Source organism: Xenia sp. Carnegie-2017, unplaced genomic scaffold, assembly GCF_021976095.1.
Source record: "Xenia sp. Carnegie-2017 unplaced genomic scaffold, XeniaSp_v1 HiC_scaffold_20, whole genome shotgun sequence".
NCBI classification, from domain to species: domain Eukaryota; kingdom Metazoa; phylum Cnidaria; class Anthozoa; order Malacalcyonacea; family Xeniidae; genus Xenia; species Xenia sp. Carnegie-2017.
The window spans coordinates 2,301,302-2,315,352 of record NW_025813483.1 but is presented as its reverse complement, the minus strand read 5'-3'; the positions used below and the strand labels follow the sequence as shown (position 1 = coordinate 2,315,352).

The window sequence follows — 14,051 nt, the reverse complement described above, 5'->3', positions numbered from 1 at the left end:
AAAGTAAGTTGGTTTTATTAAACCTTTGTTTTTGAAGCGATCTTTAATGTTTTTATATGATGCAGTCGCTAAAACGTCATGGAGTTTTCATCATGTTCAAAAAAGATGCCTTTCCATTCTTCGTTTGTTTTCTTTAATCATTCAATATCATAAATAATTTACATTTTAGACTCTTCTTCAACTTCTTGATGCTCGACAACTTGCTTTAAAGTTGATTGCAAATGTCACTTATGGTTACACATCAACAAACTTCTCAGGACGAATGCCTTGTGTTGAGGTAACTTTGATCTTGTCATGATAGAAATTTAAACAAACTCTCCCCATTCCCTCTAAACAGACCGTGCGCCGTAAACTTTTTAATAATTGATTGTATCTATATTATATATATTATATATTTACCAATACACATATATATTTTAGTTACAATAAATATATAATATATTTACTACAGATAATTGGTAAATATATAATATATATAATATAGATACATGTTGATTATTATGATTATCGTGAGCCTGGACTTAGTCACATTCTCTTAGATTGAAAATCTATCAAGTGCTTATTGTCATACTGAATTCATTTTACTCATAAAGCCATCTGAATATTCTTTTCTGTTTTTCATCAGATTGCTGACGCCATTGTTCGTAAAGCACGCGAGAGCCTGGAACGAGCTATCAATCTCGTGAACACAAGGGATGAGTGGGGTGGTCGCGTGGTATATGGGGACACCGATAGTCTTTTCGTATTAGTAAAATGTGCCAGTAAAGAGGAAGCGTTTAAGATTGGAAAAGAAATTGTTGATGCTGTTACTGCAGAGAATCCTAAACCTGTGAAACTAAAGTTTGAAAAGGTTTTGATCTACTGTAAAATTGTGTCTATTTGAGAGATTTGGACTTTAAGATACATTTATGTATAACTAGGGATGATTTTTAGGTATATATGCCTTGTGTTCTTCAAACAAAGAAACGTTACGTTGGTTATATGTACGAAACATTAGAACAGAAAGATCCAGTGTTTGATGCGAAAGGACTAGAGACTGTACGGCGAGATACATGTCCAGCGGTCGCTAAGGTATGGAACAATCGACAATATTTACTGTGTCATCCAATCACACAAGATTCTGCAGATGGGGGGGTGGGTAATTTTGAGTTCAAAGCAGTCTGTGATTTTATTTTTCTAACAGATTTTAGAGAAGTCTTTAAGGATTTTATTTGAATAAAGAGACGTGAGTCTTGTAAAGAAGTTTGTCCAGCGGCAGTTCGTTAAAATGATGAAAGATAGAGTATCGATTCAGGATTTCATCTTTGCTAAGGAATATCGTGGTATGAAAAGATATAAACCAAAAGCATGTGTTCCAGCTTTGGAAATTGCAGGGTTCAATTTTTTGTTGAAATGAAAAGTCCTCTTATATTGTTGTCATGATTACAGTTTTACTATTTCTATTTTTGTATAGACGTCATTTGTCACGTGATCGTTGCGCGGAACCTCGCGTGGGTACAATACGTCTTCTTATAAAGTTTTCCTTTTTGTTAATGTTAATTCTTTGCTTTATTTTAGACGTGAACATTTTTCATTTAATGCGATCGAGAAACATAGAACAAATGTTTGTGGTTTCAATTCACCATGATGGAGGACTTATATAAATAAAGAAATTGATTATTGACCACGATGAAAACGTATTTGGCTTTTGTTCACCATTCCCTTGAGGCTGAGCTATTTACAAATTGATATTCTACTTCGTCAGAACTGCTTTATAACTGAGGAAATATTAAGATGGTAAGTATCTTTTTCCTCCTTCATCGTTTTTGACAGTAATTTTACAAGACGTATATATATTGTGAGTCCACCAGGCCGTTTACATGGCAAGCTATGAATGGGAAATCAAAAGATTTTGTTCTTTAGCGACATTTCAATCTCCAGTGTCTCCAAGTCAAATGCAGTTTATTGGCCTTTGGCTGTTTTAAAACCTTTTCCTGAGCATTTTTCTTTCTTAGATCACGATTCTTGTCTCGACAATTGATCAAAAGACAAGTCACTTTTAACCAACGATTTATGAAGGTAAGATTTTTACAGACACAAAATAAACTCATGAGAAAGTTATGTTTATCTCAGGTGTTTAAATTAGCTTTTGTAACTGTACAAAATTTCAATTTCTTTACAGATGAATAAAATTACGCCATTATCAATTTCGACATTTTTTAATGTGAAAATCTTGTGGAATAAAAACATGGAATTTATCTTTATCAAAAAAAAAAATTATATAAATCCTAATTTTCTTACTGCAGTCAATATTTTCAATTTCATGCCGTGTGCGACATGCACAGTTGTAAGAAATGGCCATCGCCGACATGGAACTGGGGTGTTTGTCAGATAGCCTGAAAATTTGCTAGATACGATGGTTAGTTAATATCGTCCATTCTTTTTCTTCCGAAACAAGCTTAACTGCTTTCAGTTTGTTGGTCCAAATGTCTGAAATCAAATGTAAAAAAAAGCAATTTATCTTTTTGTGAAACGACAATCTTTGCACATTATAATGTTTTTGTCTGACTTTAGTCTTTACGTCTACTTTTGTGTCTAACTTTTTGTTTCCATTAGTTTTCCTTTTTTTGTCAATCTTCCGTGTATCTTTTTGTATATCTTTTTGCCTTTATTTGTGTTACCTTTTTGTCTATGTTTTTGTCCACATTTGGGTCTACCTCAGTTTCTATACCTTTGCGTCTCTCTTTTGTTATATATTCGCTTTATAATATGAAGAGTTATATCACAGGAAGAAGAAAGTCTCACAGGAAACCCACAGGTTTCTATTCTGGGCCCTTTGTTCTTCCTAATATATTTCAACGACTTGGCCAATGTGATACAATCCTTTAGTTAGGTGATGAGAACTTACAATATAATAGAAGTTTATAAATACCTTGGCACAGAAATAGACAGTCTTAATCTGAATGCTATTTTAATATATGCTGCGTCGTTTATATTCAAAACAGTGCGCGAAAATGATAAAAAATGAATCCTTGAGGATCAATTTTTGCTGAATCATGGTAGTTGTAAATGTTAGATAATTTCAAATATTGTCAAGATTGAAAAATGAGACATCACCATGAAATATGTGATAGTCAGTCAACAAACCAGCAAAATCAAAGTGAAGCACTTTTCATGTTGATGGAAAAATGCTCAAAGGTGAAAGAATGCGATTTTGACCAAAATTTTTTAACGCACTTGCATTTCACTCATTTTCCTTTCAAATCTCAACAAACAACATAGCATTCCATAGCTAGAACCTAGAACTCTTTGTTTAAATATTTAAAACTACAGTTATTTATTCAGTAATTCACATACATCAACAAGTAAAAGTTGGATTACCTTTTTTTGAAACACCCTGTATCAAGAACCTAGATTCCCAGAACGTGGGGTTTCCCTTTGGATAAATCAACTTAAATATATATTTTATTAAATACGTGTATAATTTAGGAAAAATAAAAAAATAAGAATCAAAGGAAGATATCAGAATTCAGCGCTTTAATAACTCGTAGGGTATATTGCTATAGAAATATCTACCAGTGGTATAAAAATAAATATTTTGTTGTTCAATTTCTTTTTCGTTACTCACTACACTACATATGAGATGACAACAGTAAATATGGGCAGACACACATAATTAGAGTAAAAGCTCCATTTTTCTTGGCTACATCACTACCTAAAACATACATAAAGATAAATTACATTGTCAGGTGGTCACCAATGCCAGATCTATAAAAACGCTTGTCAGCAAAGGATTTTTATTGTGTTTAGTCTTTACAGAAAGGAATGGATTTGTGGCTCCATTTTAAGGAGCAAGATGCTTTGTTAGCCCTGGCTTTTGGGTATGTTTTCTTTTTCCTTTAGCTGACCAGCAACAGTTGTATTTTCAATTTCTGTAGGCAAAGGTTTAAATGGAGTGTTTGTTTGGTATTTTTGGTGTTTAATAAGAAAAATCTTAACATGTACATTATTTACATGTAAAATTTATAGTGCTTAGTAAGTTTTCTAAAAAGCCCAAACACTGGCTTTGCTGTGTAAATATACAAATTTCTGTTAACTGTGATAAATGGTAAAATATAATTTTTATTTAAAAGAATTGTGTGTGGAGAGAAGGTCAATAGTTTGGTTACTTGATTCAACATTTCTTTCTATTTGCGGTTGGGGATTTACACCTTAATTGTTGTGACAATGTTCTTTTTTTCGCTTAAATTTAAATTTAGTAAATCTCATTTTTAATTTATATTCGATTTTCTTGGGATCAGAGATTACCACAACATTTTGTATTGTGATTTTGTGGTAAAATCATTTATGTAGCTGGGAGAATCAGTTTCAAAGCAATGTAAAGTATAAACTATAGCAAAAGCAAGACATGAATGTCATAGCAATGAAAATGACTCATTACTGTCCATATCAGTAGTAAAGACACCAGTAGAAATGACTCATTTACTGTTCTTATCAGTTGTAAAGACATTAGCCAAAAATGTCTGGTCATGTCATTCACTCCTGAACATGGATACATACTTTAAAGGAGGGTGTTGCCCTAGAAATATATTCCTAATATAAACTTTTTATAGTTTGTACACAATTTCTCTAATGTTCAAATAATGTTTTGGAAAAAAATAAGAAGTTCCTTGCAAAATGAAATACTAACTGTTACACACAATGCCAGAGCTCTTCAAGATGCCCTGGGAATAAATGACATAGCAGACTCTTTATTTTGGGTAGGAGGCACATATTCATATATTCATGTTCTGCCACATTAAGTTCCTTTGAAATCCATTGTTTTCAACAGATTAAGACATGCATATATGAGTTTGTGCCCCCAATTAACAAGTATCCTGCGCCACTGCTGGGATTTTTTATAGATTAGTAAATCTGGTAGTCGGAAAGTTAAATGTGTCATTTTTACTTCTGTCAATGCTATGGCAATGATATCCTGCTTTTTCTTCTTCAGGTTATTTATAACTTTTACTTTACATTGCCTTTATAGATTGAACTATAAAAAGTATTATTGAATCAAACATTAAATAAATATTTCCTCCAAAGTAAAAAAAAACAAACATTGTCACAACAATTAAGATGTTAGTCCCCAAATCAAGTATGATTGAATCAAATAACAATAACTGCATGTCCATTTCAAACAACTACAATTCTCATAAATAGAAAGTATATTTTGTAAATTATATGAATGAGTAGAAATAAATATAGAAAAGACTGTATTCATACTTATATAGCAAAGCAAATCTTGTGGGCTTTTCAGCATTTCAAAAGGAGATGTTACATGATCATGGTTGCTGTAAGATCAGTATTTATTCTCATTATACAAGAAAATGACCCAACAACTTTCATTTTAAGGAACTTCACAACTTCTGAATAGCTAGATATTGCAAACTAAACTCATAAATATACTTTGATACTTCCATACAAGTTTCTTAATAAAAACTGTTCCAGTGAATAAATGAAAGTTAAAAACTTGAAAATACAAATGTTTGATTATTGTCAATAATATATTTATACCTTTTATAAATATACAACTGTTGTTATTTGAACCTTTGTTAAAAGAAATCTACAATACAACTGTTGTAATCAGCTTTAGTATAAAGAAGACATACCTAAAATGAAAAGAGAAATTGATTTTCTTCTTCATTGAAAAGGAGCTACAAATTCATTTCCTCTTCTTCTATCTCCTTGTACATTTTCTCAAAGACAGGAGTATTTTAGCTTCTAGAAAATTAAAGATAAATAGAAGTCCAAATACTTCAGTTTCAATATCTATAGTTTGTTTATAACTAAATGAAGATTGTTGTATATTATTGCAGTACATGTTCAGGTCCAAATGTTTTGGTGTCAATTTCTATCGCTCGTTCATAAAAATGTTTTGCTTTTTCGTGCTCTCCCATATCTCTGTAAACCGAACCTAGATTGACGTACGTTGACGCAATATTAACATGGTCAGGTCCAAATGTTTTTGTTTGAATTTCTATCGCTCGTTCATAAAAATCTTTTGCTTTTTCGTACTCTCCCATATGTTTGTAAACCAAACCCAGATTGTTGTACCTTATCGCAACATTAACATGTTCAGGTCCAAATGTTTTCGTTTCAATTTCAATCGCTCGTTCATAAAATCTTTTGCTTTTCGTACTCTCCCATATTTTGTAAACCAAACCCAGATTGTTGTACGTTTCGCAATATTAACATGGTCAGGTCCAAATGTTTTCGTTTCAATTTCTATCGCTCGTTCATAAAAATCTTTTGCTTTTCGTACTCTCCCATATTATCGTAAACCGAACCCAGATTGTTGTACGTTGTCGCAATATTAACATGGTCAGGTCCAAATGTTTTCGTTTCAATTTCTATCGCTCGTTCATAAAAATCTTTTGCTTTTTCGTACTCTCCCATATTTTGTAAACCAAACCCAGATTGTTGTACGTTGTCGCAATATTAACATGGTCAGGTCCAAATGTTTTCGTTTCAATTTCTATCGCTCGTTCATAAAAATCTTTTGCTTTTTCGTACTCTCCCATATGTTTGTAAACCAAACCCAGATTGTTGTACGTTGTCGCAATATTAACATGGTCAGGTCCAAATGTTTTCGTTTCAATTTCAATCGCTCGTTCATAAAAATCTTTTGCTTTTTCGTACTCTCCCATATTTTGTAAACCAAACCCAGATTGTTGTACGTTGTCGCAATATTAACATGGTCAGGTCCAAATGTTTTCGTTTCAATTTCAATCGCTCGTTCATAAAAATCTTTTGCTTTTTCGTACTCTCCCATATTATCGTAAACCGAACCCAGATTGTTGTACCTTATCGCAATATTAACATGTTCAGGTCCAAATGTTTTCGTTTCAATTTCAATCGCTCGTTCATAAAAATCTTTTGCTTTTTCGTACTCTCCCATATGTTTGTAAACCAAACCCAGATTGTTGTACGTTGTCGCAATATTAACATGTTCAGGTCCAAATGTTTTCGTTTCAATTTCAATCGCTCGTTCATAAAAATCTTTTGCTTTTCGTACTCTCCCATATTTTGTAAACCAAACCCAGATTGTTGTACGTTGTCGCAATATTAACATGGTCAGGTCCAAATGTTTTCGTTTCAATTTCTATCGCTCGTTCATAAAAATCTTTTGCTTTTTCGTACTCTCCCATATTATCGTAAACCAAACCCAGATTGTTGTACGTTGTCGCAATATTAACATGGTCAGGTCCAAATGTTTTCGTTTCAATTTCTATCGCTCGTTCATAAAAATCTTTTGCTTTTCGTACTCTCCCATATTTTGTAAACCAAACCCAGATTGTTGTACGTTGTCGCAATATTAACATGGTCAGGTCCAAATGTTTTCGTTTCAATTTCTATCGCTCGTTCATAAAAATCTTTTGCTTTTCGTACTCTCCCATATTATTGTAAACCGAACCCAGATTGTTGTACGTTGTCGCAATATTAACATGGTCAGGTCCAAATGTTTTCGTTTCAATTTCTATCGCTCGTTCATAAAATCTTTTGCTTTTCGTACTCTCCCATTTTATCGTAAACCGAACCCAGATTGTTGTACGTTGACGCAATATTAACATGGTCAGGTCCAAATGTTTTCGTTTCAATTTCTATCGCTCGTTCATAAAAATCTTTTGCTTTTTCGTACTCTCCCATATTATCGTAAACCAAACCCAGATTGTTGTACGTTGTCGCAATATTAACATGGTCAGGTCCAAATGTTTTCGTTTCAATTTCTATCGCTCGTTCATAAAAATCTTTTGCTTTTCGTACTCTCCCATTTTATGTAAACCGAACCCAGATTGTTGTACATTGTCGCAATATTAACATGGTCAGGTCCAAATGTTTTCGTTTCAATTTCAATCGCTCGTTCATAAAAATCTTTTGCTTTTTCGTACTCTCCCATACTATCGTAAACCGAACCCAGATTGTTGTACCTTATCGCAATATTAACATGGTCAGGTCCAAATGCTTTCGTTTCAATTTCAATCGCTCGTTCATAAAAATCTTTTGCTTTTTCGTACTCTCCCATGTTTTTGTAAACCATACCCAGATTGTCGTACGTTGGCGCAATATTAACATGGTCAGGTCCAAATGCTTTTGTTTGAATTTTCATCGCTCGTTCATAAAAATCTTTAGCATTTTCGTACTCTCCCATTTTATCGTAAACCAAACCCAGATTGTTGTACGTTATCGTAATATTAACATGGTCAGGTCCAAATGCTTTCGTTTGAATTTCCATTGCTCGCTCGAGAAAATCTTTAGCATTTTCATACTCTCCATTCTTCCAAAGCAATACACCCAGCTCGTTGTACGAATATGAAACATCAGTATGAGCAACACCTAATACTTTAGTTTGAATTTCTGTTATTTCATAAAGTACTTTAGTTGCAAGTTTATAGTTGCAAAATCTTTTCAAAACATCTACAAAATATTTGGCAAATTTCCAATTTCTTTCATCAAGTTTTTGTTTTGATGATTTTACATCGATTAACTTATTTAGGAAATGTTGAAATGATGAATTTGTTATGAATTTAATTAGATGTGGAATTATTTTGATTTCATCTTCTCTGTTTTCAAAATGATTTAGTGCCCAAGCAACTCGACAGGCAAGATCAGCTGCAGACTTTTTTGAATTATTTTCGTTTTGAATACAGCCAAAGGTCTGCGATGAATAATTTATGATGGCTTCGTGTACAACGCTGTGAAGGCGGATGTCGTTGTTTTCCGTTTGAAGGAATAAAGAACAATGCTTTAATTGAAGACAGACATCTTCTGCAGATTTTTGTGGATCAATGCTTTTAATAAAAGTTATTATAACATCTTGTGGTAAGGGATCGAAAGATATTATTGAGAAAAGTTTAAAACATGTTCCAACAAGATGGATTCTTCAGCATTTTTGTACTGCTAACATAACAGTTTTCATTCCTAAGTAAGATGTGTTTATTTTTGAAAATTGCCATCCATGTTCTGTCGCTCTCCTTCATTCAACTTATCAAAATATTGCTCCCACGTGAATGTCGGATTTACACTTTTTACACTACCTACGTAGGAAGCAGCATTTGCCAGGAACAACGGTTGACGATCTAATTTGTCTGATAAATCGTTTAAAAATTTTTCATCTTTATTATGAATATCAGAAAAGACAGATAGAAGTTGTCGACATTCTTCATTGTTCATACCATGACTAATTGAAATGTGTTTATTTAGATTTCCATCTGGTGGTATAGCATCTGTATTTTGGACAGTTACTATAATTTGACCATTTTTCCAGCTATGATCACCAACTTGAGGTAATAATGGATAAATTTTATGAAGTTCAACCACGTTATCTACAACAATCCACCATGTTTGCCAAGATTTCAGTTGTTGTGTCAGCAATAATTGAAAATCTTTAATTTTGTCTTCGCTGCTTTTTGCTTCTTTGAGAATATTTTCAATGACAGTTTTATCATTGCTTAATCGTTCATAAAGTTCGGCATAAGTGTTCAAAAGAGAGTCGTTATCTTTTCCTTCGAGTGTCATTACAAATGTCGTATTCTTTTCCCAATCAAACGAGTTATACATTTCTTCACAAACTTGTCTAGCTAATTGCGATTTACCACTGCCAGGATTACCAGAAATATAGTAATATGTTAGTTCATTATTGTTAGTACTGCGCAAATTATTGAGATCTACTGTGATTTGGTTAAGTAATTCTGTACGTTTAACCACATTGTGATTTGATTTGCAAGGAAGTACTTGAAAAGAATAAAATATGTTTCGCTCACTTTTTATTTTGATAATTTCAGTGAATGAAAATCCTAAATCTTGAAATGAGTTTTCAATATCACAAACCATTGTATGAAATTTCGAATCAGAAACTTTTCCTTTATTTTCATGGATGAATTTGTTTCTTACATCACGAAGTTTGTCACAGCAGCTCTAACTTTTCATTAATTTTGTTCCAATTGAGTGGGTAAACAATATTGCTTTACATATTGTCGTACAATCCCACTTACTGGTGTCACCATCTTTAAATTTTGACAATGTTTTTCATCACGAAATATTTTTTTTGATTTTTCAATATTGAACAATTTCTGACCACTGACGTTTGTATTTTCCCAATCTCCGACAGATTGTTTGTAATAAGTGTTCCATTCTTGGATAAAAAGATCAACAAGTTTCTTTTCAACATCTGTAAGTACTTTCTGCAGAGAGGAGTTATTAATTTCTTCCCTTGACTGCATCTAAAGATCATAAAATTATTAATATAAACATAAATTGGTTCTTTAATTAGAGTTTATAGACAACTAAAATTGTTGAAGTTCAAACATAGCTACGTAATGTTACGGTTTTACTTGTACGTGTAAATGAATTTCAAGGATGGCAGCTGAAAACAACGCAATTGGACATTTTAGTTTTCCTGCTTTTAGGCAATTGGCTACATTTTGGTAGTGGCGTCGCCAGGATTTTGCGAGTGTAGAGCACAAAATTTATACCCCGTCAGTCGCTAGCGAAATGGCTCTAAAAATTTCTTCTGCACTGGGAAATTTTTGAAATATTTATCAAAACATGAATGGTTTCAATTTTTTAACTTCTTAGTTAAACCTTGGCGGATTTGTACATTCTTCGTGTTATAACGTTACGTAGATTGATTATTGATTTTAACGAAATGTCTTTATATTATAATACTTCCAGAATTGCAGTATTTTCATGAGCCTTACTCTTAGTCATTGCTATATTTTGTATTTTTGTGTCTACAAGTTTGAGTCTACGAGTATAATTGTCCACGATCTCATACAAATTCTATGATATGGTGTAATGTGGTTCATGATAAGCGTCACAATATTACTTGTTCTTCCTTGCCCACTAGAGACTTGAATTATTGTAGGATTGTTGTTTTGTTTTTTTTATTTTTAAAAAATTAGTCTTCTCCACTCGGCTAACAACCAGAAAGGGTAAATGCAACGCAAACTAGTTTACACAGCTAATAGAATGCTTTCCTTTACAGTAAAGTTGTAAAGAGGATACTGTCTCATATACCATAGATTATTGCTATAGACTCTATAGTATAGAGTATCCAACATCCCAACGACATATTCCCAAGCAATAAGCTCTATTGTAAAAGTAAAATGGCAAAAAGCCATGAATGATGAAATGAAAGCGTTAATTGACAATGATACGTTTGAACTTGTTCCACCCCCAACAAATAGAGACATAGTGGGGGAAAATGGGTATACACCGTAAAAGTAGGAAACATGAAGAGAGACCCGTAAAGCCCGTTATGTAGCAAAGCGATACTCGTAGACTCCAGGTATTGACTACAACGAAACCTTTCCGCCAACTGCACGCATGTGTTCTATCCGTGTATTGCTTCAACACGCTGTTCAAAACAACATGTCATTGCATCAGATGGATGTAAAAACAGCTTATCTTAACGTCCCAATGGACTGCGAAATTTATATGCATCAACCCGAAGGATATAAGGAAATAGATGAAAATAGTAAAAATTTAGTGTACAGATTGAAAAATTCTTTGTATGGATTAAAACAAAGTGGTAGGAATCGGAATAACGTATTGCATGAACACTCAATAGGGAAAGCTTTCAAACAATCATTTGTCGACCCATGCGTTTATACGCGATTTGAAGGAAAAAATGTTACTATCCTAATAGTATGGGTAGATAATATTATCATTGTTGCTAACAATAACACATTAATGTAGAGTGTCAAGAAAATCTTAAGCGACCGTTTTAAGATGAAAGATTTAGGAATATTGTCCTGGTTCTTAGGGACTGAATTCAAATGCTAAGAAGATGAAACAACAATAAGTCAAAGGCAATATATTATTAAGTTACTAATGCAATTTGGCATGTCGGAGTGTAAACCCAAAACCACTCCATCATCTTCCGATACAAATAAAATGTCGCATGATCAATCGCCTCAGCTAGAAGATCCGAGTCTTCACAGACAAATTGTCGGTAGTCTTATATATGTTGTGACAGGAACTAGACCTGAATCTGTAATTTATTGTAACAAAGCTGTCTCAAAAGATGGCAAAACCGACACAAGCAAACCTAATAGAGGCAAAGCATGTTCTTAGATACTTGAAGGATACAATAGATCAGACAATTACATTTACAAATGTGAAAGTGTTTTGAAATTTGTTAGTTTTTCTGATTATGATTGGGCTGGCCATACGGATGACAGGCATAGTATTTCAAGTTACGGTTTCAGGTTGAGTGAGAACGGTGGTTTGGTTTCTTGAAGGAGTAAGAAGCAATCTACAGTTGCTTTGTCAACTTGTGAGGATGAGTATATGGCATTGACTGAAGCTATTCAGGAAGCAAAATTTTTGAAACAGTTGTGTGTTGAGTTGCGTATTTGTAAGGAAGGCGAGTGTGTTTTGTTGAATGTTGACAATCAGGGTGCAATTAACTTAGCAAAGAACCCTATGTACCACAAAAAGTCTAACTAAACACATAGATATTAGATATCACTTTATCAGAAGTGAAATAAGGGCTGGTAAAAGAGAAATTATGTATGTAGCAACACATGAAAATGTGGCTGTTATATTTACGAAAGCTGTAAGTAAGATTAAACTAAGTAGATTCAAAACATTTATAACTGGTAAATAGATATTAATTTGCTAATTTAGTTAATAAGAAAGTGGGGGGAGTTGAGTCATGCTCATAAACTACAGAAACATGTTAAGAAAATAGTATGTGCGTAGTTTGGTTTACCAATGTATCCGTTCCCACACGGCTAACAGCCAAGGAACAGTTATTGACGTTAGTTAAATTTCCTTATGTACCATATATAGCTTAAATAGAGGAACTATTCCGACCAATATTAATATTTGTTATTTGTAATAAAGACTATAAATACTGCTCTGTAAAATAATAAGAATCAGTTCGATCATTAAGTTCACTCGTGGTTGCTACTGAAGGTATAGAGTATTTTACGAAAAGAGATATGGCGAGTAACTCGAACTCAACACATTTACACCAACAAAACAGTACCACGTGTCTGTTTCTTACAAATATATTGGGTGTAACATATGCTTAATGGAGAGGAGGAAAAGCACCCCCAGAAGTTTGAGTGATCGTCGGGCATTTGAGCTTAACTCCATGGGGTCGTTTGCATAGGCAATTAATGAAAAGCTAAAAAGACGGTCAGCCTGCCTTTTACAAGTAGAATGGCTCAAAAATAAAAGATTCAAGAAGATAAGAAAATCGATAAACAGAGCTTCTATGAAATTGTCAACGTTCTAACTTTGAAACGTGGTCAATGAAGTTTTGTCATTTTGTAAACTTTTGATCCGGATAAACAAATAATCTGATCAGGGGCGTGAGAAGCAAGTATATGTTATGGGGCTCAAAATTTTAGGGGCAGTCTTTAATTAAATAGGGAATAACAGAGTAATTGATCTCGAAGTCTATAATTTAGAATAATTTTGTCACATCCCAGTAATCATAGATACTTCAAAATTGATAGCGTTTGGACTTGACAGTTCATCATGCAAAGTTTTGTCATTCTGTGAACTTTTGACGCAAACAAATATTTTAAATAGTCTATCTTACAACAAGTTTAACAATTATAGACCAGAAAAAATCACGTGTACTATCACGTGAAAAGTGAGCTTTTTACTCCAATAAGGCGTAATTTTTAAAGTCATACCTAGGAAACGTTTTTATGTCATCATCTGTGTTACCAATAAGATATATAGATAGATGACTGTATAAAAGAGGAAAAAAATTCTTCTTGATAAAAGCCATGTTAGATAAAATTAAAATCATTCCGCATTTATGATATGCATAACTGAAATTCTGCGACGTGTCATGATTTTGATTCATTTTGTTGATTTTTTAGCCCTGCCGTACCAATGATATTTTAAAAGACAAGTGAAATTAATTGTTGGTGATAATGCAAGAAAGGTCAGTATTTTGAAATAATAAATTATCCAATGTGTTATTAGGAAAATCCCACCAAAATCAACAGATGTATCAATATAAAACTTATGAAGCGCGAATTCCACCACGAAAATGACATTCAGAT

At 33.0% G+C, this 14,051-nt stretch overlaps 2 protein-coding genes and 1 long non-coding RNA gene across 5 annotated transcripts in view; 2 read left to right on the top strand and 1 right to left on the bottom strand.

The window, feature by feature from the left end:
* Positions 1 to 2,547, top strand: part of LOC124442041 (DNA polymerase zeta catalytic subunit-like) — a 72,443-nt gene extending 69,896 nt beyond the window's left edge. Inside the window, exons 6-12 of one of the 3 annotated variants that reach the window (XM_046992550.1) lie at positions 626 to 850; positions 934 to 1,071; positions 1,184 to 1,322; positions 1,454 to 1,490; positions 1,558 to 1,776; positions 1,995 to 2,058; positions 2,162 to 2,547. In XM_046992550.1, the coding sequence (XP_046848506.1) occupies positions 626 to 850; positions 934 to 1,071; positions 1,184 to 1,219 (399 nt within the window). In that variant the 3' untranslated portion in view covers positions 1,220 to 1,322; positions 1,454 to 1,490; positions 1,558 to 1,776; positions 1,995 to 2,058; positions 2,162 to 2,547. Of the gene's footprint in view, positions 1 to 625; positions 851 to 920; positions 1,140 to 1,183; positions 1,375 to 1,453; positions 1,491 to 1,557; positions 1,777 to 1,994; positions 2,059 to 2,161 lie in introns of those variants that run through there. The other 2 variants (XM_046992548.1, XM_046992551.1) reach the window with 2 other exon arrangements.
* Positions 1 to 14,051, bottom strand: part of LOC124440940 — a 121,004-nt gene that overhangs the window by 94,971 nt on the left and 11,982 nt on the right. The window lies entirely within an intron of this gene.
* On the top strand, positions 3,069 to 5,430 carry LOC124442146. Its single transcript, XR_006947161.1, has 2 exons — positions 3,069 to 3,860; positions 5,253 to 5,430. It is a non-coding gene; the product is annotated as an uncharacterized LOC124442146 (long non-coding RNA).